At 39.0% G+C, this 22,716-nt stretch overlaps 1 protein-coding gene across 1 annotated transcript in view; it reads left to right on the top strand.

The window, feature by feature from the left end:
- BMP6 (bone morphogenetic protein 6) overlaps positions 1-22,716 on the top strand; it is a 148,807-nt gene that overhangs the window by 100,679 nt on the left and 25,412 nt on the right. The window contains exon 2 of the mRNA XM_058555304.1: positions 18,119-18,311. Within this exon, the coding sequence (XP_058411287.1) occupies positions 18,119-18,311 (193 nt within the window). The remainder of the gene's footprint in view (positions 1-18,118; positions 18,312-22,716) is intronic.

Here is a 22,716-nt window from a genome sequence, read left to right as displayed (position 1 = left end):
TGCCTACTAGACCCAGACTTTCAAAAAAAGAAACAATAGCTATTTGATTAGGGTTCCTCTCTTTTTCAACTTTCCCGGGGTTTTTTCTGGCAAGAAACTTTCTCTCTCCCCAGTGCTCAATTTTCAGTCACTCTTGTCACCCTTCCCACTATGTTGACCTCTGATGTATCCTTTTCTTCTTTTGACTATTGGTCTGCAACATCTATCTATTTCTCCCTCTCTTAATCTCTTCTGTAACTCCCCTGGATTAACCTCGTTTATATTTGGACTCAGCAAACATTTGTTGCAAACCTACTATGTGCCAGAGACTGTGCTGGGCATGTGCACTCAACACTCATTGATTCTCCAGCCTCTTTCTGCTCAGATATCCTGCATAGCTTGGCCTTGGGGAGGGTGTTGAGCTAACTGCCCTTGTGTTTGGGACAGGCTATGATTAAACTCTGATGGATAATCATCAGCCTCTTCCACATTAACTCTGAGGAATCAGTGGCTAAGAAGGAAAGATGAAGAGGAACAGCAAAAGACAATGAAAGAGGTATATACACAAAATAATTGAAAACAGGCACTCAAATACAGGTACATGCATGTTCACAGAAGCACTGTTCATGGGTGCCAAAAGGTGAAAACAGTCCAAATGTCCATCAGTGGATGAATGGATAAACAAAATGTGTATTCATACAATGGAATATTATACAGCCATAAAAAGGAATGAGGCACTGATACGTGGTAACACTATTGATGAACCTTGAGAACATTATGCTAAGTGAAAGAAACCAGTCACAAAGGATTGTATGATTCCATTCATATGAAATATCCATAATCTGCAAATAAATAGAGATAGAACATAGATTGGTGGTTGCCAGGGTCTGGGGGAAGTGGGGAATTGGGAACTGTTGCTAAATGGGTATGGGGTTTTCTTTTGCGGTGATTAAAATGTTTTGGAGCCAGATAGAGGTGGTGATTTCACAACATTATGAATGTACTAAATGCCACTGAATTGTTCACCTTGAAATAGTTAATGTTGTTATGCAAATTTCACTTCAATTTTTTAAAAAATAGGAATGAAAGAGAGAGAGAGAACGAGTGTCAGAAGTCTGTTTCTCTGAATTAAGGATGTGATTTAAAAATTCATTCGTCTTTCTTGTGCTTGATGACCTTGTGATATGGCTTGAGTACAATTGAAGTAATCTGAGTGGATTAATTTCGTTTCTTCACTTTTTAAAATTTAACATGCTTGGAATTTGCATCCTAAACTGAATGCAGAGCAATATGCGAATTGGTATTCTGGGCTTATAGTGCTGCTGCTTCAAAAACAAACCCAGACAGATGTGTGGAGTTGGTCCCCTGGTTTAGCTGTTTGTGTTCGGGAGAATGCCTCTGGGTTTTAAAGAAAGATCGCTGATGCTGGGGTCCAAAACCTGAGTTCCTTTCTGGCTCCTTCTGCCTGTTAGGGATACAATGGTGCCCAGAAAAGAGCATGGAGCAGACCTCAGTCCTGGCTCATGCATTCATTCCACAAACATTCTTGAACCCTCTCTTGAGGATTTGAAGGTGAACATGACATGGACCCTGCCTCTGAGGGGCTTATGGTCTAGCAGGTGAGGTAGCCACATGAACAGCTGATCATCTTAGTATAATGTCAGAGCATAGTGCGGAAGATTTCCATGGGACATTATGGGAAGCTAGAATCGCGGGTCCCAAAACCAACTAGGGGTGGGTAGGGTGGCAGTTAAGGAAGGCTTCCTGGAATTCATTCTTAAAGAAAGATTTAAAATATTGCTGCATTATCCGTTAAGTATTGCAAGTAGTGGTTCGAGTTTTAGCAAAAGAGGGACACTTAAAACTAAGTGGAAACATATTTTAAAAAGAGTTTTAGTTTGATATTTTTCACAAAAGCATTAATAAATATGGGGGAAATAACTTTGATGTACTTACCCTTGTTTTATGGCTTTAATAAATTGTTATTATTTAGAATTACATAGAAGCATCAAAGCATTTTCAAAATTTGAGGCCTGTAAGAATCTTCATCCTGGAGGTGAGGTAGGGAAAGATCTTTGAGAGGGCAAGGAGATTGTATAAGTAAGACAAAGGTATGAGGTCCTGGGGAGTGTGGTCAGAACAATAGAGCAGTTGAATGTCTCCTTAGAGTAGAGTTTTGAGGCGGGGAAAGGGAGGACTGAGGCTAGATGGTGGTCAGGGAATAGATGGAAGGCTCTAAGCAGGCAAGTCACAAAGTCAGATTTGTGACTGTGGTACTAGCTGCAGTGTGAAACATGGATGGACGAGAGGCAAAACTAGCACCAGCGAGACTAGGCTGTATACAAGGGCAGTGGTCATGGAAGGCACAGGACAGGTGGATTAGAGACACTTCTAGAACAGTGTTGGCCAATAGAACTTCCTGCAATGATGGAAGTTCACACTGATGTATCCGCCAGCCACATGTGGCCCTTGAACACTTTAAATGTGGCTAGGGTGACTGAAGAGCTAAATTTTTAATTTTAATCAGTTTACCTTTAAATAGCTGTGCATGGCAGTGTCTGCTGTATGGGACAGTGCAGTTCTAGATGGTACAATCGACAAGAGTTGGTGATTAATTGGCCAATTTGGAGTGACAGGGTGGACAGAGGTAAAGCTACAGGGTCGGATGAGTGGGAGATGATGAATTTCCTTTTGTGTGTGTTGGCTTCAAGTGCACAAGAAGCATGTGGATGAAGAAGTATACCCGGCAGTAAGATAATCATATTCCTTAGGGGAGAGCAATGGGCTGGAGGTGGAAATGTGGGAGGCATCAGCATAAAATAATAGTTAAAATCATAAAAGTGAGTGGTATAGGGAAACCTCTTAACTGCCTTTGGCCTCAGATTCCTATTGATGGTGATAATATTTGCTCTGTCTACCTTCTGGGAGTATTCTGAGAAACAGATGAGATAATGTGTGTGAAAACGCTTGTAAACTCTTCAAACATTAGGCGGGTTATGTACGTCGTTTTTTTTTTTTTTTTTAAGAAAAGCAACACCAATTTAAACATTCAGGATGAATTTCAATCAAAAATTATCTAAAAATTTTGAAACACACAAAGGAATAAACCACCAAAATGAAAGTCATCAGAGGGATGAGAGTACAATGCAGATTAAGTTCCCCAAGGATTTCACATATTAGAAAACAGACACCAAGTTAGAGAGAAAATGTAAGACAACCATATAGGAAATAAAGAATAAAGAATAGTATAATACGTTATGGTAATATAGGACAATGACAATTGAAAACAGCTGAGCAGACTACCCAGCAACAATGACAACAAATAGAGCTATTAGAAATTTTTAAAAAGTCATTAAAATGACAAATGAATAGATGGCTTAAACTATACATTAAGCATAGCTGAAGAGAGAACTGGTGAACTTGTCAATACACCTAAAGAAGTTGTCCAGCCAAGAGACAAGGAGATATATTATATAAAAGAGCAGTTAAGAGTCATGGAAATTAGAATGAGAAGGTCTAATACACATCTAATTGTCATTCTTGAAGGACACACTAAAGAGAATGGACGAGAGGCCATCATTGATGAGCTAATGGCTAACAGTTTTTCAGAACTGATGAAAGATGGGAATCCACAGATTCATGAAGTACAATGTAATCTGAGCAGAGTGAACGAAAGGAAACACACAGCTAGGCGTATTGTAGTGAAGCTACAGCTACCAAGGGCAATGGCATTATAAAAGTAACCAGAGAAACAAGATTATTTAAAAATAATGAAAACAGACTTAAATTTCTTCTCTCAGTCACAGTGAGGACATTCTGCCTATTACTGCTGTGCAGTTGAAATTGGAGGTGTAGGAGAGTCTTTATTTTTCTCTTTAGGCTGTCCCATCTAGGTGTTTTGACTGAAGATATTAAACTTTTTCTTAATTGTGAAAAAATGCATGTTGTGTATATTGATTTTTACTGAATGTAGTCTGATTGCTTCTTTTTTTTTAAAATTGGAGTCTCTTTGGTTTATAACATTACACAAATTTCAGGTGTACATAGATATATTTCGACTTCTACTTAGATTGCATTGTGTTCACCACCAAAAGTCTAGTTGCCCTCTCATTGCTTCTTTATAGCAAGCCTTATAAGTGTGCAAAAATGTGGTAAATTTGATATTAATGGAACTCGATCAGTTTCCTTGCGACGATTTAAGGGCTAGAGTGTATTCTCTCCTGTTAGGTGAGGTCTATGACTTATCTCCGTTGTAAGACATGTATGGTTGTAGCTGTTGAACTTCTTCCCAAGCTAAAGTGAAGTTAACATCTGTATTTGGGTATGAAAATGGTTCTAAAATGAGTTTTTAAAAATAAAAAATGGCTTGGTTAACCCTTACTACTAAAGATGATGTGTAGGCACTTATTGTTGGTCCTAAAGCTCTTTATATGTACTGGGTCTAGTCTTAAGTCATGTGAAATAAAAAGGTAGCCTGAGGAAGTTCCTTTGTGATGACAGAACAGTTCTGTATCCGGATTGTGGTGGTGGTTGTAGGAATCGATACATGTGATAAAATGTCATAGAATTATATACATACATACCCCCCAAAAATGCATGTAAAAATTGGTGAAATCAGAGTAGGATCTGTAGTCTAGTTGAGGAATTATGCCAGTGTCAATTTCCTGGTTTTGCTCTTGTTCTTCAGTTATGTAAGATGTTACATGGGATCCTCTACTATTTTTTTAATCCTTTCTACTATTTTTGTAACTACTTGTGGGTCTGTAATTATTTAAAATTAAAAGTAAAATTTAGGAAAAAAGCCACTTGGAGCATGGCAGCCAGGAAAATAGATTCTTCTGGATATTTGTGATTCTTATAGAACGTTACTACAAATATTGAGAAATATTTGGTGAACCCTGGAGGGTGAAATCTGTCATCTCACTGTGGTTAAAAAGGGACCTGGAGAGTTCAACTCAGTGTCTCTGTTGCTATTTAAGGTTGTATGCTTGCAACATAAAAGTCAAAAGGCCACTGTTACAACCCTTGAAAAACTAGCCAGAACTGTAATTAAATAAACTTTTGCCATAGCATGAAAAATTGTTTACCATAATCAATAGAATGGCAATTTTTTAAGAAGAGTTTCAAGTTTTTCAAGTTTGTGGATAACTATTAAGTGGAAGCATGAAGCATTTGGAAAATGTAGAATTTATTGTGGAATGAATGTAATTGCCTGAACTAAGCTATAGTGAATTAACTATTGAGTGGGTCCAGTTAGTAAGAAAGTAATTACTATGTGCCTATTCTTAAATGTGTTAAATGGAGAGGTTGTTCTATTCTTTTCCCTCTCTCCCTCCTCTCTTTCTCTTTCATATTTGCAGTTGAATGAGGTTGTGTCTTTCTTTTTCTGTAGACAACTTTAATTGAAATAATTCAGACTTAGTGTATTGCTATTCAGAAAATACCTATATTAAAATGTTTGTTACAATCAAATTAAGCAACAGTGAAGAAAAAAAGAAAATGACCTCCAGTAAGATAAATCAAGAAAAAGGGACTCCACAAAAACAATTTTAGAATGAAAAAAAAAAAACAAACCCTAGAGCAGAGAGGTTTGTCAGCTGCAGAAGACTTGTGCTTCTCAAAGACCCACATAGGAGGTTTGCTCCACCTTCCAAAACCTGAAACAATTGGGTGCTCCTGTGCCTGAGGCCAGCCCCACCCAGCTGCAATCCTCAGAGAGCTGACAAGAGACCTAATAGGCTAGAGGCTTACAGCAATTGTAAGGCCCTGAGCCTAACAACCTGCCACGCTGGGGGCCTACTCACTTAAAAGAAATACTGCAACACAAATGTGGTATTAGAACTTGCAGCCAACTGTGCTGGGGCTCCCCACACCTGATAAAGAGACTGAAGGGCCCACAACAACTACAAGCAGCTGAGCATTACAACAGCTGGCCAGGAGCATAACTCAGCCTCCCTGGGCGCCTACAGGGAGAGCAAACAGGCCACAGCAGAAGGATACACGTAGCCCACATAGGGGTCACCCCTGGAACATTGAGAACTGAGGGAAGCACACTGGAAGCCTCCTAAGCCATCACTTACATAAGGTCACCTATCCAAGAGCAGGAGACGTAGCTGACCTACCTAATACGTAGACACAAGCACAGGGAAAGAGGCAAAATGAAGAGGCAAAAGAATACATTCCAAGTAAGGGAACAGGACAAAACCCCAGAAAAGGAACTAAGTGAAACAGAAATGAGCAACCTACCTGACAGAGAGTTCAAACTAAGAGTGTTAAGGATGCTCACTGATCTGGGGAGAAGAATAGATGAACTCAGTGAGAATGTCAACAAAGAAATGGAAGATATAAAAAAGAACCAATCAGAAATGAAGAATACAATACTGGAAATGAAAAATTCATTAGAGGGACTCAAAAGCAGAGTAGAGGATACAGAAGAATGGATCTGTGAGCTGGACGAAAGACTAGAAGAAATTACCCGAGGTGAACAGGTAAAAGAGAAAAGAATTAAAAAGAGTGAGGACAGTCTAAGGGACCTCTGGGACAACATCAAGCGCACCAACATCCGTGTTATAGGTATCCCGGAAGGAGAAGAGCGAGACAAGGGGTCAGAGAATCTATTTCAAGAAATAATAGACGAAAACTTCCCTAACCTAAGGAAGGAAACAGACATCCAGGTACAGGAAGCAGAGAGAGCCCCAAACAAGATAAACCCAAAGAGGCCCACACCAAGACACATCATAATCAAAATGTCCAGAATTAAAGATAAAGAGAGAATCCTAAAAGCCGCAAGAGAATGTCAAGTTACGTACAAAGGAAACCCCATAAGGCTATCAGCTGACTTCTCAGCAGAAACCTTACAGGCTAGAAGAGAATGGCACGATATATTTAAAGTGCTAAAAGGAAAAAACTTACAGCCAAGAATACTCTACCCAGCAAGGTTATCATTCAAAATGGAAGGAGAGATCAAAATTTTCCCAGACAAGCAAAAATTAAAGGAGTTTGTCACCAAGAAACCAGTGCTACAAGAAATGTTAAAGGGACTGATTTAAGGGGAAAATAAAAGACCACAAATAGGAAAAATTATCTATTTCCATGATTAGAACGTAATGGATACAAATGCACAACAAAGAGGTTAGATATGATATCAAAAACATGAGGGAGGAGGGGAGTTAAAGAGTACAGCTTTCAGACAGAGGTCAAACTAAAGTGACCATCAATTCTGTATAGAAGAAGAAAAGAACAGAGAAGGACTACTAAAACACTGAGAAAAAAAAAAAAGTTAAAAAATGGCAGTAAGTACATACTTATCAATAGCTACTTTAAACGTCAATGGACTAAATGCTCCAATTAAAAGGCACAGGGTGGCTGACTGGATAAAAAAACAAGACCCATATATATACTGCATACAAGAGACACACTTCAGACCTAAAGACACTCACAAACTGAAAGTGAAGGGATGGAAAAAGATACTCCACGCAAATGGCAATGAAAAGAAAGCTGGGGTAGCAGTACTCATATCAGACAAAATAGACTTTAAAACAAAAACTGTAAAAAGAGACAAAGAAGGGCATTACATAATGATCAAGGGAACAATCCAACAAGAGGATATAACACATGTAAATATCTATGCACCCAATGTAGGTGCACCTAAATATATAAAGCAATTATTAACAGACATAAAAACAGAAATAGACAGTAACACAATAATAGTAGGAGACTTTAACACTCCACTTACACCAACGGATAGATCATCCAAACAGAAGATCAATAAGGAAACATTGGCCTTAAATGACACACTACAACAGATGGACCTAGTAGATATATACAGAGCATTCCATCCAAAAACCGAAGAATACATGTTCTTTTCAAAGGCACATGGAACATTCTCCAGGATTGATCACATATTAGGCCACAAAACAAGTCTCCATAAATTTAAGAAGATTGAAATAATACCAAGCATCTTTTCTGACCACAACGGTATGAAACTAGAAGTCAACTATAGGAAGAAAATCAGAAAAGCCACAAATACGTGGAGATTAAACAAAATGCTACTGAACAACGACTGGGTTAACGAAGAAATCAAAGAAGAAATCAAAAAATACCTGGAGACAAATGAAAATGAAAATACGACATGCCAGAATTTATGGGATACAGCAAAAGCAGTTCTAAGAGGAAAGTTTATAGCGATACAGGCCTATCTCAACAAACAAGAAAAATCTCAAATAAACAATCTAACAATGCACCTGAAGGAACTGGAAAAAGAAGAACAAACAAAGCCCAAAATCAGTAGAAGAAGGGAAATAATAAAAATCAGAGCAGAAATAAACGAAATAGAGACCAAAAAAAAAAATAGAAAAAATTAATAAAACCAAGAGCTGGTTCTTTGAAAAGATCAACAAAATTGACAAACCTTTAGCTAGACTCACCAAGAAAAAAAGAGATAAGGCACAAATAAGTAAAATCAGAAATGAAAGAGGAGAGGTTACAACAGACACCTCAGAAATACAAAAGATTATAAGAGAATACTATGAAAAGCTATATGCCAACCAATTCGACAATCTGGAAGAAATGGATAAATTCTTAGAATCATACAACCTTCCAAAACTGGATCAAGAAGAAGTAGAGAATTTGAATAGACCAATCACCAGTAAGGAGATCGAAACAGTAATCACAAACCTCCCCCAAAATAAAAGTCCAGGACCAGATGGCTTCCCTGGTGAATTCTACCAAACATTCAAAGAAGACTTAATACCTATCCTTCTCAAACTCTTTCAAAAAATTGAGGAGTGGGGGAAGCTCCCTAACTCATTCTACGAAGCTGACATTACCCTGATATCAAAACCAGACAAGGACAACACACAAAAAAAGAAAATTACAGGCCAATATCACTGATGAACATCGATGCAAAAATCCTCAATAAAATACTAGCAAATCGCATACAACAATACATTAAAAAGATTATACATCACGATCAAGTGGGATTTATTCCAGGGATGCAGGGATGGTTTAACATTCGCAAATCAATCAACGTAATACACCACATTAATAAAATGAAGACTAAAAATCACATGATCATCTCAATAGATGCAGAGAAAGCATTTGACAAGATCCAGCATCCATTTATGATAAAAACTCTGAATAAAATGGGTATAGAAGGAAAGTACCTCAACATAATAAAGACCATATATGAGAAACCCACAGCTAATATCATCCTCAATGGTGAAAAACTGAAAGCCATCCCTCTAAGAACAGGAACCAGACAAGGATGCCCACTGTCACCACTCCTATTTAACATAGTACTGGAAGTCCTAGCCAGAGCAATCAGGCAAGAGAAAGAAATAAAAGGGATCCAAATTGGAAAGGAAGAAGTGAAACTGTCACTATTTGCAGATGACATGATTTTATATATAGAAAACCCTAAAGAATCCACCAGAAAACTTTTAGAAGTAATAAACGAATAGGGTAAAGTTGCAGGATACAAAATCAACATACAAAAATCAGTTGCATTTCTGTACACTAACAATGAAGTATCAGAAAGAGAAATTAAGAATACCATCCCATTTACAATTGCAACAAAAAGAATAAAATACCTAGGAATAAACTTAACCAAAGAGGTGAAAGATCCTGTACACCGAAAACTATAAAACATTTCTGAAAGAAATCGAAGAAGACACAAAGAAATGGAAAGATATTCCGTGCTCTTGGATTGGAAGAATTAACATAGTTAAGATGTCCATACTTCCTAAAGCCATCTATAGATTCAATGCAATCCCTATCAAAATTCCAACAACATTTTTCACAGAAATAGAACAAAGAATCCTAAAATTTATATGGAACAACAAAAGACCCCGAATAGCTAAAGGAATCCTGAGAAAAAAGAACAAAGCTGGAGGTATCACACTCCCTGATTTCAAAATATACTACAAAGCTGTAGTAACCAAAACAGCATGGTACTGGCACAAAAACAGACACACAGATCAATGGCATAGAATCAAAAGCCCAGAAATAAACCCACACATCTATGGACAGCTAATCTTTGACAAAGGAGCCAAGAACATACAATGGGGAAAAGAAAGTCTCTTCAACAAATGGTGTTGGGAAAACTGGATAGCCATATGCAAAAAAATGAAAGTAGACCCTTACCTTACACCATACACAAAAATTAACTCCAAATGGATTAAAGACTTGAATGTAAGACCTGAAACTGTGAAACTTCTAGAAGAAAACATAGGCAGTACGCTCTTCGACATCGGTCTTAGCAACATCTTCTCAAACACCACGTCTGACCGGGCAAGAGAAACAATAGAAAAAATAAACAAATGGGACTACATCAAACTAAAAAGCTTCTGCACAGCAAAGGAAACCATCAACAAAACGAAAAGACAACCTAACAATTGGGAGAAGATATTTGCAAACCATACTTCTGATAAGGGCTTAATCTCCAAAATATATAAAGAACTCATGCATCTTACCAACAAAAAAACTACCAACCCCATTAAAAAATGGGCAAAGGACCTGAACAGACATTTCTCCAAAGAAGATATACAGATGGCCAACAGACACATGAAAAGATGTTCAAAATCATTAACTATCAGGGAAATGCAAATCAAAACTACAAATGAGATATCACCTGACGCCCGTCAGAATGGCTATAATTAACAAGACAGGAAACAACATGTGTTGGAGAGGATGTGGAGAGAAGGGAACTCTCATACACTGCTGGTGGGAGTGCAAACTGGTGCAGCCACTATGGAAAACAGTATGGAGATTCCTCAAAAAATCAAGGATAGAACTACCATATGATCCAGCCATCCCACTGCTGGGTATTTATCCAAAGAACTTGAAAACACCAATTTGTAAAGGTGCATGCACCCATGTGTTCATTGCAGCGTTATTCACAATAGCCAAGACTTGGAAGCAACCTAAGTGCCCATCAAGGGACGAATGGATAAAGAAGCTGTGGTATATATACACAATGGAATACTACTCAGCCATAAGAAACGATGAAACCCAGCCATTTGTGACATCATGGATGGACATGGAGGATATAATGCAAAGTGAAATAAGTCAGAGAGAGAATGTCAAATACCGCATGATTTCCTTCATTAAGTAGTAGATAATAACAACAATAAACAAACACATAGGGACAGAGATTGGATTGGTGGTTACCAGAGGGGAAGGGGGGAGGGAAGAGGGTGAAAGGGATAATTCGGTACATGTGTGTGGTGATGGGTTGTAATTAGTATTTTGGTGGTGAACATGATGTAATCTATGCAGAAATAGAAGTACAATGATGTACACCTGAAATTTTTACAATGTTATAAACCAATGTTACTGCAATAAACAAAAAATTAAAAAAAAAAAACCCTAGAGCAGAGATCAAATAAGAGAATACTTTGAAAATTTCATGACAATAAATTTGAAAAATTAAACCCAAATTGACAAACCTCTAGAAAATGCAAAATTACTTAAAAAGAAATAGACAGCTTGACTATTTCTATATGTTTAAAGAAAATGAATGAGTAATTACAAATTTTCCCTAAAGGAAAACACCAGGATCAGATGATTTTACAGGTAACTTTGCCACTCTTTCAAGGAAGAGATCATTTCTTAAAAAGAAGGAAAGGGAACATTCCCCAACTTATTCCAAGAGCAGGTATGACTTGAAACCAAACGACGCTGTATGAGATAAGACCATCATCAGTGTCACTTATGAACACAAAGGCAAAAATTCCAGACTGTAAGTTGAAGAGGTAGCAGACTGTTTTAAGCAGACACTTAAGGTCTGTGTTATGGACTGTGTGTTTGTGTCCCCAAAATTCATATTGTTGAAACTCTAATCCCTAATGAAATGGTAGTAGGAGGTGGGACCTTTGGGAAGTGCTTAGGTCTAGATGAGGTCATGAGGGTAGACCCTTCGTGATGGGATTAGTGTCCTTAGAAGAAGAGAGAGAGACCAGAGCTCACACTCGCTCTCTCTGTGCATGTACCAAGGGAGGCTCCGTGAGGACATAAGCAGGAAGAGAGCTCTCACCAGAACCTGGCCATGCTGGCACCCTGTTCTTGGACTTGCAGCCTCCAGAACTGTGAGAAATAAATGTTTGTTGTTTAAGCCCCTGTGGGCTAGTCTGTGGTATTTTTATTACAACAGCCTGAACCCACTGAGACAGTCAAGGAAACAGTCTGCTAAACTTTCTTATTAGGTCCAACAATTTGTAATGTGTCTCTTCCTTTCCTGTTGTTTAATCTTAGCAATCCTGAACTAGAGTTTAATACAAGACTAAAAATGAGCATCCTTGCCTTGTTCCTGATTTTAAAGGAAGTGGTCCGAATGTATTACCATTGAGAATGTTGTTAGCTGTAGGTTTTTTTATTTAGACTCATTATCAGGTTAATGGAGTTCTTTCTGTTTCTAGTTTAGAAGAGACTTAAGAGACAGAACAACCAAGTGTAATGAGTGGACCCTGTTTGGCTCCTGATTCCAATAAAGCAAATGTAGAAAGACAGTGTTTGAGGTATTTGAGGAAATTCGATTATGGATTGGGTATTAGAGGACAAAGAAGAATTGTTTTAAGTTAGGTGTGATCATGCATTGTGATTGTATAAGAAAATGTCCATTTTTTGTTAGTTTTTTAATTGTGGTTAAATATGAATAACATAAAATTTACCACTTTAGCTGTTTTTAAGTGTACAAGTTCTGTGGCATCAAGTACATTCACTTTGTTGTGCAAACATCACCACCATCCACCTCCAGAACCTTTTCATCTTCCCAAACTGAAACTCTATACCCATTGAACAATAACTCCTCATTCCTTCCTCCCAGCCCCTGGCAACCACCATTCTGTATTCTGTTTCTATGAATTTGACTACTCTGGATACCTCATATAAGTGGAATCAAAAATAATTGTCCTTTTGTAACTGGCTTATTTCACTTAGCATAAATTCCTCAAGATTCATCCATGATGTAGCGTATATCAGAAATTTCTTTCCTTTTTTAGGCTAAATAATATTCTATCATATGTATATACACGTTTTGTTTATCCATGCATCTGTCAACAGACACTTGGGTTGCTTCTACCTTTTGGCTATTGTGAGTAGTGCTGCTATGAACATGAGGATACAAATATCTGTTTGAGTTCCCCCTTTCAGTTCTTTTGGATGCTCATACTTACCCCAAAGTGGAATTGCTGGATCATATGGTAATTCTATATTTAAGTTTTTGAGGAGTCACCAAACTGTTTTCTGTAGTGGCTGCACCATTTTACGTTCCCACCAGCAATGCACAAGGGTTCTGCTTTCTTCACATCCTTGTCAGCACTTGTTAGAAAATGCCCATGTTTTTAGTAGATCTGTGCAAGGTAGGGCTGAGGAAGGAGAAGAGTTACTCATCGCTCATTTCCTGCAGAGCAGCCATGCCCCACCCATAGAACTTCAGTTCTGTACCAGCTGACGGGCAGTGTGGCCGTCTGCCTGGGCTGCTTTCACTCTTAGCTGTGACAGTGCCTGTATCTTCCATGTGTGCCTGTAAAATTTTTATCATGTCTCTAAAAAGAAAGACTTTCCGAGAAAGAAGAAAAACTAAACACTCTGTGATTTAGTGACACACATATATGTAGTAAAACTGTTACTTTTTAAAAGGCAAAGGAATGCTGGACACTATTCATGATAGTAGGTACCTTTTGGGCAGAGGTGGGGGATGGCTTCAGGGAGGAATACCACAGTGGTGGTTGTGTTCCAGTCTTAAGTTGGGTGCTGATTTCCTTGGTGCTTTATGATTATGTTTCATTACCTCCGTTAATTACACATGTCCTTTTGTATGTATAATATTACATACTTTACATTTTAAATCTTGAACCAATAACTTTTATTCCTTAGGGCTATGGTTCCTACATGTTGGCCAAAGATCTGGTGCTGGTCTGAAATTTCCACTGGTATAGTCTGAGACAAAAAGAGAAAATAGAGTGAGTTTTATAAAGCTAAATTTATTCAGTTTCGAGGATTGTATATATTCTTTAATTATGTCCTCCCTATTTTATGTGGTGTTAAAAGGAGTTAAGAGGATGCAGTTTGTTGTTTTGTTTGTTTTATTGTCCTTAAAAATGGCAAAGAGAAAAAGCAGATGACCTTGTGTAAGGTCATTACCATTATAAAGATGTTTTCACTGGTCCTTGAAATAAAAAATTCTAGGAATTATTGCCCCAGAGAACACAGCACTGTATTCAGTAACCAAACACCAAGGCTGATAATACTCAATACAGTGATTTCACTTACTGCTCTTTTCACAGAATGTATCTCTCTAATTTAAAAAGCTAGTTTAGAAGAAGCGTTAATTGGCCCTATCTAAAGACTCATGAGTAAATTTTAATTACTCAGCAAAGACGTACTCTAACCTCCCAGGAGCTGGATTCTCAAATATCAGCTAATGATAATCACAACTAACATTCATTGAGCATTTACTCTACCATTGACTATTTTGTATAGATTGTCTCAATCTTCAGAAATTTTCTTACTCCTGTTTAACTGATAACTAAAACTTTTACTAATGTCTTGCTCAGTATCCATAAGTAAAAAAAAAAGGGGAACTGGAATTAACGGTTTGACAGTTTGACACTTCATCAACACTCTTAGCTGCTACTTAATTGTATACCACACATGGCACCGTCATCGAAAAGCCAAATATTAGGGGCTATAAAATAGGTACTGAGCACTAAATTCAGAACTTCGCCCTCTCCCTTTCATTACCTCTCATTTCTTGAACTGTCTGATATTTAAGGAGTCCAGAATCATAGAGCTTGAAGGGGGAATGCTAAACTCACTGGAAACATTGCTATTTTACCATTGTGGTCTTCAAGTGCACTTGCAGGCAATGACCTAATGGTACTTATGGCTTGTATCCCTCTGAGACATTAGCAGATGCACTGTGTAAATTTAATCATAGGCAAAAGATTGGGGGAGAAAGGAGGAGTTCCAAGCAAACTCCAATGACTGCTGGCTGAGGTATTGTGGGGAGAGTGGGGAAGGGGGTACAGCTGCGAGCTAAGAGGCATAAGGAGATGTTCAGAAGACGAGAGTAAAAAGTTTGGGTGAGTGAGCTTGAAAGGAGGTAGATAGCAATCAGAGACTCATGGGGCTGAGGAGAACATGAATCTCCTCAGCGAGGGGTAAAGGAAAAGCAGAAGAAAGTTCAGAGTGCTTCAAGATAATGTTGTGTTGGTAGAGGAGAAGTGGGAAAATGCACTTATAAGACAGTGAGTTCTAATTCACACTGTAATAAAGTGAAGACTTTGAACTATGCTTCTATTTTCTCATTTTTAGATTCTTTATCTCTCTCTTCACATCTATCCGTGAACATTTGCCAGGATTCTCCCTTAGTCATACAAATTGCCTCCCAGCATTTCAAAATCCTTCTCCTTAAGAATCACATGCAATTTCTCCCCTTCCTAGCAAGGTCAGACTTCCCTTCTTTCTTCTCCCTCTTTTGTCCTCTCTTGTCCACCCTTCTCTTCTTGTGTTAGTTGACTATTGCTGTGAAACGAATCACCCAAAACACTGTGGCTTAAAATGACAACGTACTATTATCTCTCACAGTCTTGAGAAATGATGAGGTTCAACTGAGTGGTTCTTGCTCAAAGTCTCTCATACAATTGCGGTCAGATGGTGGTTGGGGTTGGAGTCATCTAGAGACTCCACTGGGTTGAATATCCAAGATGGTGTCTTTATAACATGTCTGGTGCCTCAGACGGTTGGAGACTGACTAGACTGTTCCCTCCCTCCTTTCCTCTCTCCCTCCCTCCATCTCTTCATGCACCATACAGCCTCTCTACATGGTTAGCTTGGGCTTTCTCACAGCATGGAGGTTTCAGAGTAGTTGGACTTCTTAGATGGTAGCCATCTTTCCCCAGACAAGCGTTACAAGAAACCTAAGTGAAAGGAAATTCAAAGCTATGGTCTAGCCTCGGAAATCACTCAGCACCACTGTTGCTGCATCTTATTGGTCCAGAGACCGTCACAGAGCCACCCCTGGGAAGGGGGACCACTCAAGGGTGTGAAGACAGGGAAGTGTGGTTTATTGGGGGTGGTGCATCTCTCCAAAGAACTAGCTAACACATTTCTCATTTATTGAAATTTCTGTCCCTTTCTCTGCTCCTTATAACTGAAATATCTTAAGTTACTGTCATCTATCTTACTTCACATCCATATTTTTTCTAATTGTTTATATTAAGAGTGATTGAAAGACTTCTTTGAGGAATTCTTATGCATTCTCTCAAATGAATCTTAAGAATATATTTGCGTTTATTGATGTTAAAATTTAAGTACTCAAAAGGCCCTATAGGAAAGCTGTGTGACTATTTTTTAGAAAGTCTCTTTGGGAAATCAGATTTGATTCACTTTTGAACCACCGAAGATAACATATCCAACTTAAAAGGCAGATCAGTTTTAGGGAAAAGTGATACACCATCACGTGTGGCTGTCCTGGGGTGAACTCCCCAACAATCTTGCTTTTCAGGCTTAGCCACTAATTAGAAAACCTGTTCTCTTGTTGGGACTGAACCATGGTTTACTTTCTGGTTGGACCTTGTTTTACTTTTATTCAAACTCTTACACAAGCCAAAGCTATTCTTTTTTAACCACCCCCCACCCCGACAAAAGAAAATAACTTGAATATAAAAGATTTGTTGCATAGTCATATGCCAGTTTGAGAAATTCTTTATTTAAAACTTTTGCCTATAGATGGCTTAACTTTCCCTAGCTTCTGCAAATGCCGTTGAAGTCTTAGGTTCTTATAAAGAGTTACTGGCTTTTTTTTTTTAAAGAAGCTAAATCTCCAAAGCTTTTCTCTGGTGATTATGGAGAACAACACATGTGGGAGAAAGTGGGCAGTTGGAGGTGGCAAATAATTTGATTTTTTTTTTTTTTTCCTACCCACAAGCTCTGGGAAAACTCTGCCATAAAGGATTAATTTGCTCATGAGATTTCACTGCGGTTGCCATTAAGAAAAAACTAACAGGAACAGCAGGGCAGAAGCGTTTCCAAGCTCTGGGGAAAAGAGTCAAGGATTTATGGTGGGACACAGCACACTTTTTTCTCTTTTACAACAATTATGAGTTTAGCATCTGAGGTTGATATCATTTCTCTCACGCAGGACTTTATGTAGACGTCTGAAAGCTGACTCTGAAAAAGAATAATTAGCAGTTGTAGTTTCCATAACTTGTCTTCATGCAGGGAAAAGATTTCATAAAAAAATAAAAAACTACAACTTTTAGACTCACATCTTTTCCCAATTTTTTAAAAAAGCATTAGAAAATAGCAAGTTGTACACTGGTGATTTGCTTCCACATTGCTGTTCTCGTGCTTGGGTTCTACATGCAGATGAAATGGAGATGCCGGCAGCTTCAGGGCAGAAGTTCCCTCTCTCCCCTGAGTCTTCAGCCTCAGTTTCCGCCAGTAGAGAGTGGGTAATGGACTTTAGTTAGAGCAATATTTTCTAGAAGCTTTACTCTAAACCCCTCAAGGAAGATTTCCACTGAACAGCAGGCAAAATATGAGGACCCTTCAAGCTTCAGGCCCAGGCAGAATGCACTGCTCACTCCCTCTCTCACCACCACGACCCCGACCAAAGGTCTGCTCAGGGCTGCCCTTGGTTATGACAACTGCTTGATGGTGAGAGATGAACCAACCTGAGGGGGCACAGCAGCAGGAAGGAGAGGGGGCTGCTAGGGAATCATGGGGGCCAGGGTCGCCAGACACGTTCTTATTCATGATTTCCTTAGTTTTCACAACTTCCCTGGGAGGTCATATTATTCCCGTGTTTGCAGATGAGGAAACCTGAAGCCCAGAGTTTAAATAACTTGCTTTCATGCAACTTAAACTAAGTATTTAAACCAAATAAAATCTAAGAATTTTATTTAAACCAAATAAAATCTAAGAATTTATTTTAATTTTATTTAAAATGAAGGATTTTAATCTCAGCCTGTCTGACAGCCTAGCCAATGTGCTTTCCACCACCCTGATCCCTCTCGTGAGCTGTTGGTAACCGGTAATCCACTTATGAATGAAAACGGGGAAACTTTCTTGAGGTGAGCCTGTGGCACTTAGTCAAGTAACAATAGTTGTCACTCTCTCTTGTTTAATCTTGTAGTGGAGTACGACAAGGAGTTCTCCCCTCGCCAGCGACACCACAAAGAGTTCAAGTTCAACTTATCCCAGATTCCTGAGGGTGAGGCGGTGACGGCTGCAGAGTTCCGAATCTACAAGGACTGTGTTGTGGGGAGTTTTAAAAACCAAACTTTTCTTATCAGCATTTATCAAGTCTTACAGGAGCATCAGCACAGGTATGAAGGCTCAAGGAACCCCAAAGGGTGGGGCTGGCCCCCGTTTCTTGCCCTGTCACCGTGTAACCCTGAGTATGTCTGTGGAAGGGATTTGGAGTTCAGGGGCAGCACCTGAGCATGAGGGGTGTGTTCTGAATGGTAGGGTTGAGCTGGCAGGAAGATTTCTTACTATTAAGTTGAAGATTTCCCAAATAGTTTTCTTCTCCTAAGCAAGCCAGTGAACGGTATTTACTAAGCATCCTTTGTGATCAGAGAACATATGACTTATTGGGGATAAAATGTTTCCCACTATCATGTAGTCCCTACTTTGAATGATCGGTGAGGGTAGCTAAAATAAATTCGCACGTGAAAATTATATAAGGATGCTTACAATGATACCAATTCAAGTGAATAGACGGCTATGTATTTGTGCATGTAACATATATATATATATATATACGATATATTATGAATGAGTGTGTGTCTCAAATATATTTTTTATCATTTGGATACAAGGGAACAATAGACTTTTTTTCCATGTCTGTATTATTCTTGTTTCCTGAAATGAGGCAAGACTGTTTGGCCAGTGAACTGCAATGAAGTGTGTTCATGGGGCTGCCTAGAAATAAAGAAAGACTTCCATGGAATGATTTTTGGAAGATTGGAAGGACTGAGGGCTGAAGTTATTACAGCAGTTAGTTCAAACCTATAATGCACAGAAAACAGGCCAATGACCTTGAATTTTGCTTAGTATTTAGAGGTCAGTTTAGCAGTGTGGTAAGAATAGAGTGCCTGATGCACAGTAGATTCACATTGCTGCATAGTTCTCAGTATGCAGAGGTGGAAACTCAGCATGTGATGTGACAGCCTGGCAATTATATGGTAGCTATGAAGATAAAAATTAAAGGAAGAGAATGCAGAGGGGGAGGGAACCCCACATTTACAGACTCGGTAAGGGATTTGCCAGCTCTGGTTTTATAAACCAAGCCCAGATTCTTGCTTTTGGTCTTGAAAGTATTGACTTCCCAAGAAAGTCCAAAGGTTTAGGAATGACTTTGCTTTATCCTGAGGTTGTGGATCTGTGTGTAGGTCTGTCACAAATATGCACGCTAAAATAATAACAGTCATTAACTTGCCCCATAAAAGGTTTATTTTAGGGGCTGGCCTGGTGGTGTAGTGGTTAAGTTCGCATGCTCCACTTTGGGAGTCCGGGGTTCGCAGGTTCGAATCCTGGGCGCGGACCTACGCAGCGCTCATCAAGCCATGCTGTGGTGGCGTCCCATATACAAAATAGAGGAAGATGGGCACAGATGTTAGCTCAGGGCCAATCTTCCTCAGCAAAAAATAAAAAAGACAAAAGGTTTATTTTAGTTTTGAGAGCATTGCCAACATTTGGCCCCTATGCATATTCAAGTCTATGATGTGGGAAATAAAGAAGGAAGGACACCTGCCAGGCTTTGGGGACATGTCATGGTGTTGACCATACACACTGATGGTTGTATGTGAATTCTTAGCTAGAAGAGTTAAATACTAAGTAAAACATAGTCATTGTGGTGTCTTTATAATGGACCAGAATTTCAGAATGGCTGGGAAGTTTTCTGATGTCTGATTTTCACTCCTAAATAAAAATATATTCAATGACTTAACTGTTAAGGGCCTCTTTTGAAAAATAAATTATTCATCGCTAGATTTTTGTCTTTCAGTACTTCAGAGAGGATTGGTATTCAGTAGTTCTTTGGAACTGGTTTAGCCATTGATTTTCAATCTGCCTAATTACTTGTTCCATTATATTATTCTGGCAGAAATAACCTACTGGTACCTTTTTGGCCCAGAACTTTGTTTGAAATGCATGGTTTTCACTGTCCTGTGGGAAAAGCTTTATAGCGAAAACACTAGCTTGGGGGTTTTGTGACTATGGAATTTGTTTTAATTATTATTGTTTTAAAAAAAGAAAGAGCTAGCAGACCATTTGTAAGGTTTATATTGAACTCTAGCCAAAAACAAACAGCTGCCTTATACTTAAGATGGTGGTGTCATACTTCCTCGAGGCCAGCGGTGTGTTTGGAAAACAAGATCCCAAACGGTCCCAACCTTTGATGACTCTCTGTCAAAGCAGAGTCGTAATTTCTCTGCCTTCTAGGATGGGAGTATTTGGCGATTGGATGTGTTTAATTTTTGTGCATAGGAAAGGGGAAATCCTGGGAGAATTGGGAGAATTTCGTGCTTTTGAAGGGTTCCAGGTTGGCCAGGAGGAGATTTTTGTTTTCTTATCGGTGGGCCAGGAGCCCAGGCCTCCTGCTGTCTGCTCATGTTCTTCCAGAGGCCTCCAGATTTAACTGCAGGACTCCTTCTTGGAAAGGTTTGATCTCCCCATCTGTACCCTCTTGGGGTTTCTTGGCTGAAAACAATTCTCCAGGCTTGTGAAGAAACATATTTGTCTAATCTGCGTTTAAGTGAAATTTGTAGTTTTTGATGGATTAACTTAATTTTAACAAATGTTTGTGTTGCAAAATAGTTGGCCTCCTTGAAAAAGAAAAAAAAAAAGGCAGGTTTTTCAATGCTGAGTCATACCCTCAGCTGAGGAAAAGAAGTTATGTCTTGGGCCTCCTGACGTAAAAGGCAGCTAGGAGGCCTGACCCGGGGAGGGTAGAAAAGATTCTTGGGAGATAGGCCATTGCTGGGAACTCTGCAGAAACATGTTCCTCTGACTAGGAGATCATTGGACCAGGTAAGTTCAAAAAAGTGACTACTTGAGTAGATGGTGCTTTGAATAAGAACAGGGAAACCTTTGATACTTGATTCAAAACCTGAGAATAAGCCCTGAAATAGAATCTTAGTCCTGAAAAGATCTGGAGCAACCCGTAGAGCAGGGTGGGATCCACAACCCAAGAGCGTGCACGGGTAAATCAGAACAGCCCGGGGACGCCCACTTTGTGTTCTTCATTGACTCTATGGTATGGAGTGGTGTTTACGTTTTAAGATGAGTCTGGTGTTAATATCTGGTATTATAAATCATTATGTTTTTATGATGACACTAGTAAAAACTGGCATTTATATAGAACTTAGAGTTTGGAAAAGACCTTCTCAGATATTCCCTCATTAGGATTTACCATGACCCCACCAAATAAGCAAGGCAGGCCTGTTACCTTTTAGAGAATGAAAGGTGACACATGTGAATTTTGCCAAGTCCAAATTATGCCCAAACTATTGTCTGCTCTGCTTCCCAAAAGTCACCCCGATGACATGGAGGCAGTCCTGAGATAAAAGTGAAGTGCCAGAAAGAGGTATAAGCAGTCTCCTCATGGCCTACCCACCTCTCCACCTCTTTAGCCTCGATGCTAACATCCCCAGGATGCTTCTGTTTAGATGGCAAATGAGACAGCTCTGTTGGGGGTGAAAATGTGTCTGTCAGAATTCAGGCCCTGGTACTTTGACTGTCAAGGCGTTCCTAAGGAAAAGCTTTGCAAACCTTTGTTGATCTAGTCATCAACCATCGATCTATTAGCAGCTTTTCTGAAGGAGAGGTGTGGAGGGGAAGAAAGACTAGAATAAATTTATACAAAAGTGTTTGTACTTATTCACAGTATTATACACTTGTCCATTTACTTTACCGTTTTCTTCCACATCTCACACACACTAAGCTGTCTTTGTACTTGGAGTGTAAAGGCTGCTCTGAAGAACTGTCAACCTTTCACGTTTCACATTTAGTAGCGTGATGGTAGCACGTTACTTTTCACAACATGTACTCAGGATCTTTACTTCTATAGCACCATTAGATTAATAGTGCAAGTTTGAGGGCTTTAACGAATATCGTGTTCATCTACATTTCTTATTTGGTTGAAGACATACTTTTACTGGTCTTAACTGAATTTTGTATACCTAGAAGTCAAAGTCAAACAGCATCTCGTGAAAGCGAGCCAGAAGTCTCAACAGAGAGACGTGTTCAGTGTCTGCAAGATGGTCCTGTTTTGTACATGAATTGGCCACACTTGCCTCTGCTGGTTTTGAAATTCCATGTTCTCCTCTGTATGTTTTGGCAATTGCACTGCTTGGCAGTGATAGGCTATCTTCTATGTATATGATAACTTCTCTTTTCCGTGTTCTATCATGGTGCAGTCTTTTGGAAAACATTTAAAGTGAGAATTAATTACCAAATTTAAAATTTACTTCCTCCTGGTATGAGCGCAACTCACTCTGCAAATAGGCAAAGATTTTTTTATTTGTATTTTTTTTTTCAGTTTGGTCCATATGTTTCAACCTAACTTCAGAATCCCTGGGATGTGAAGAAATGCACCTTTGAATCAAGGAAACAGGGCAGTGCTGTTGTAGAGTAGGTGTTCAAAACTGAGAAAGATTTCCTTAGGCCAGCCCAGAAGTCATGCTGGTGGATTCCCGAGGAACAATCACAGACTGAATTGTTGCTTAA

This window comes from Diceros bicornis, chromosome 14 (genome assembly GCF_020826845.1).
Source record: "Diceros bicornis minor isolate mBicDic1 chromosome 14, mDicBic1.mat.cur, whole genome shotgun sequence".
In the NCBI taxonomy this organism is placed as follows: Eukaryota; Metazoa; Chordata; class Mammalia; order Perissodactyla; family Rhinocerotidae; genus Diceros; species Diceros bicornis.
This window is presented reverse-complemented; position numbering and strand designations above follow the sequence as displayed.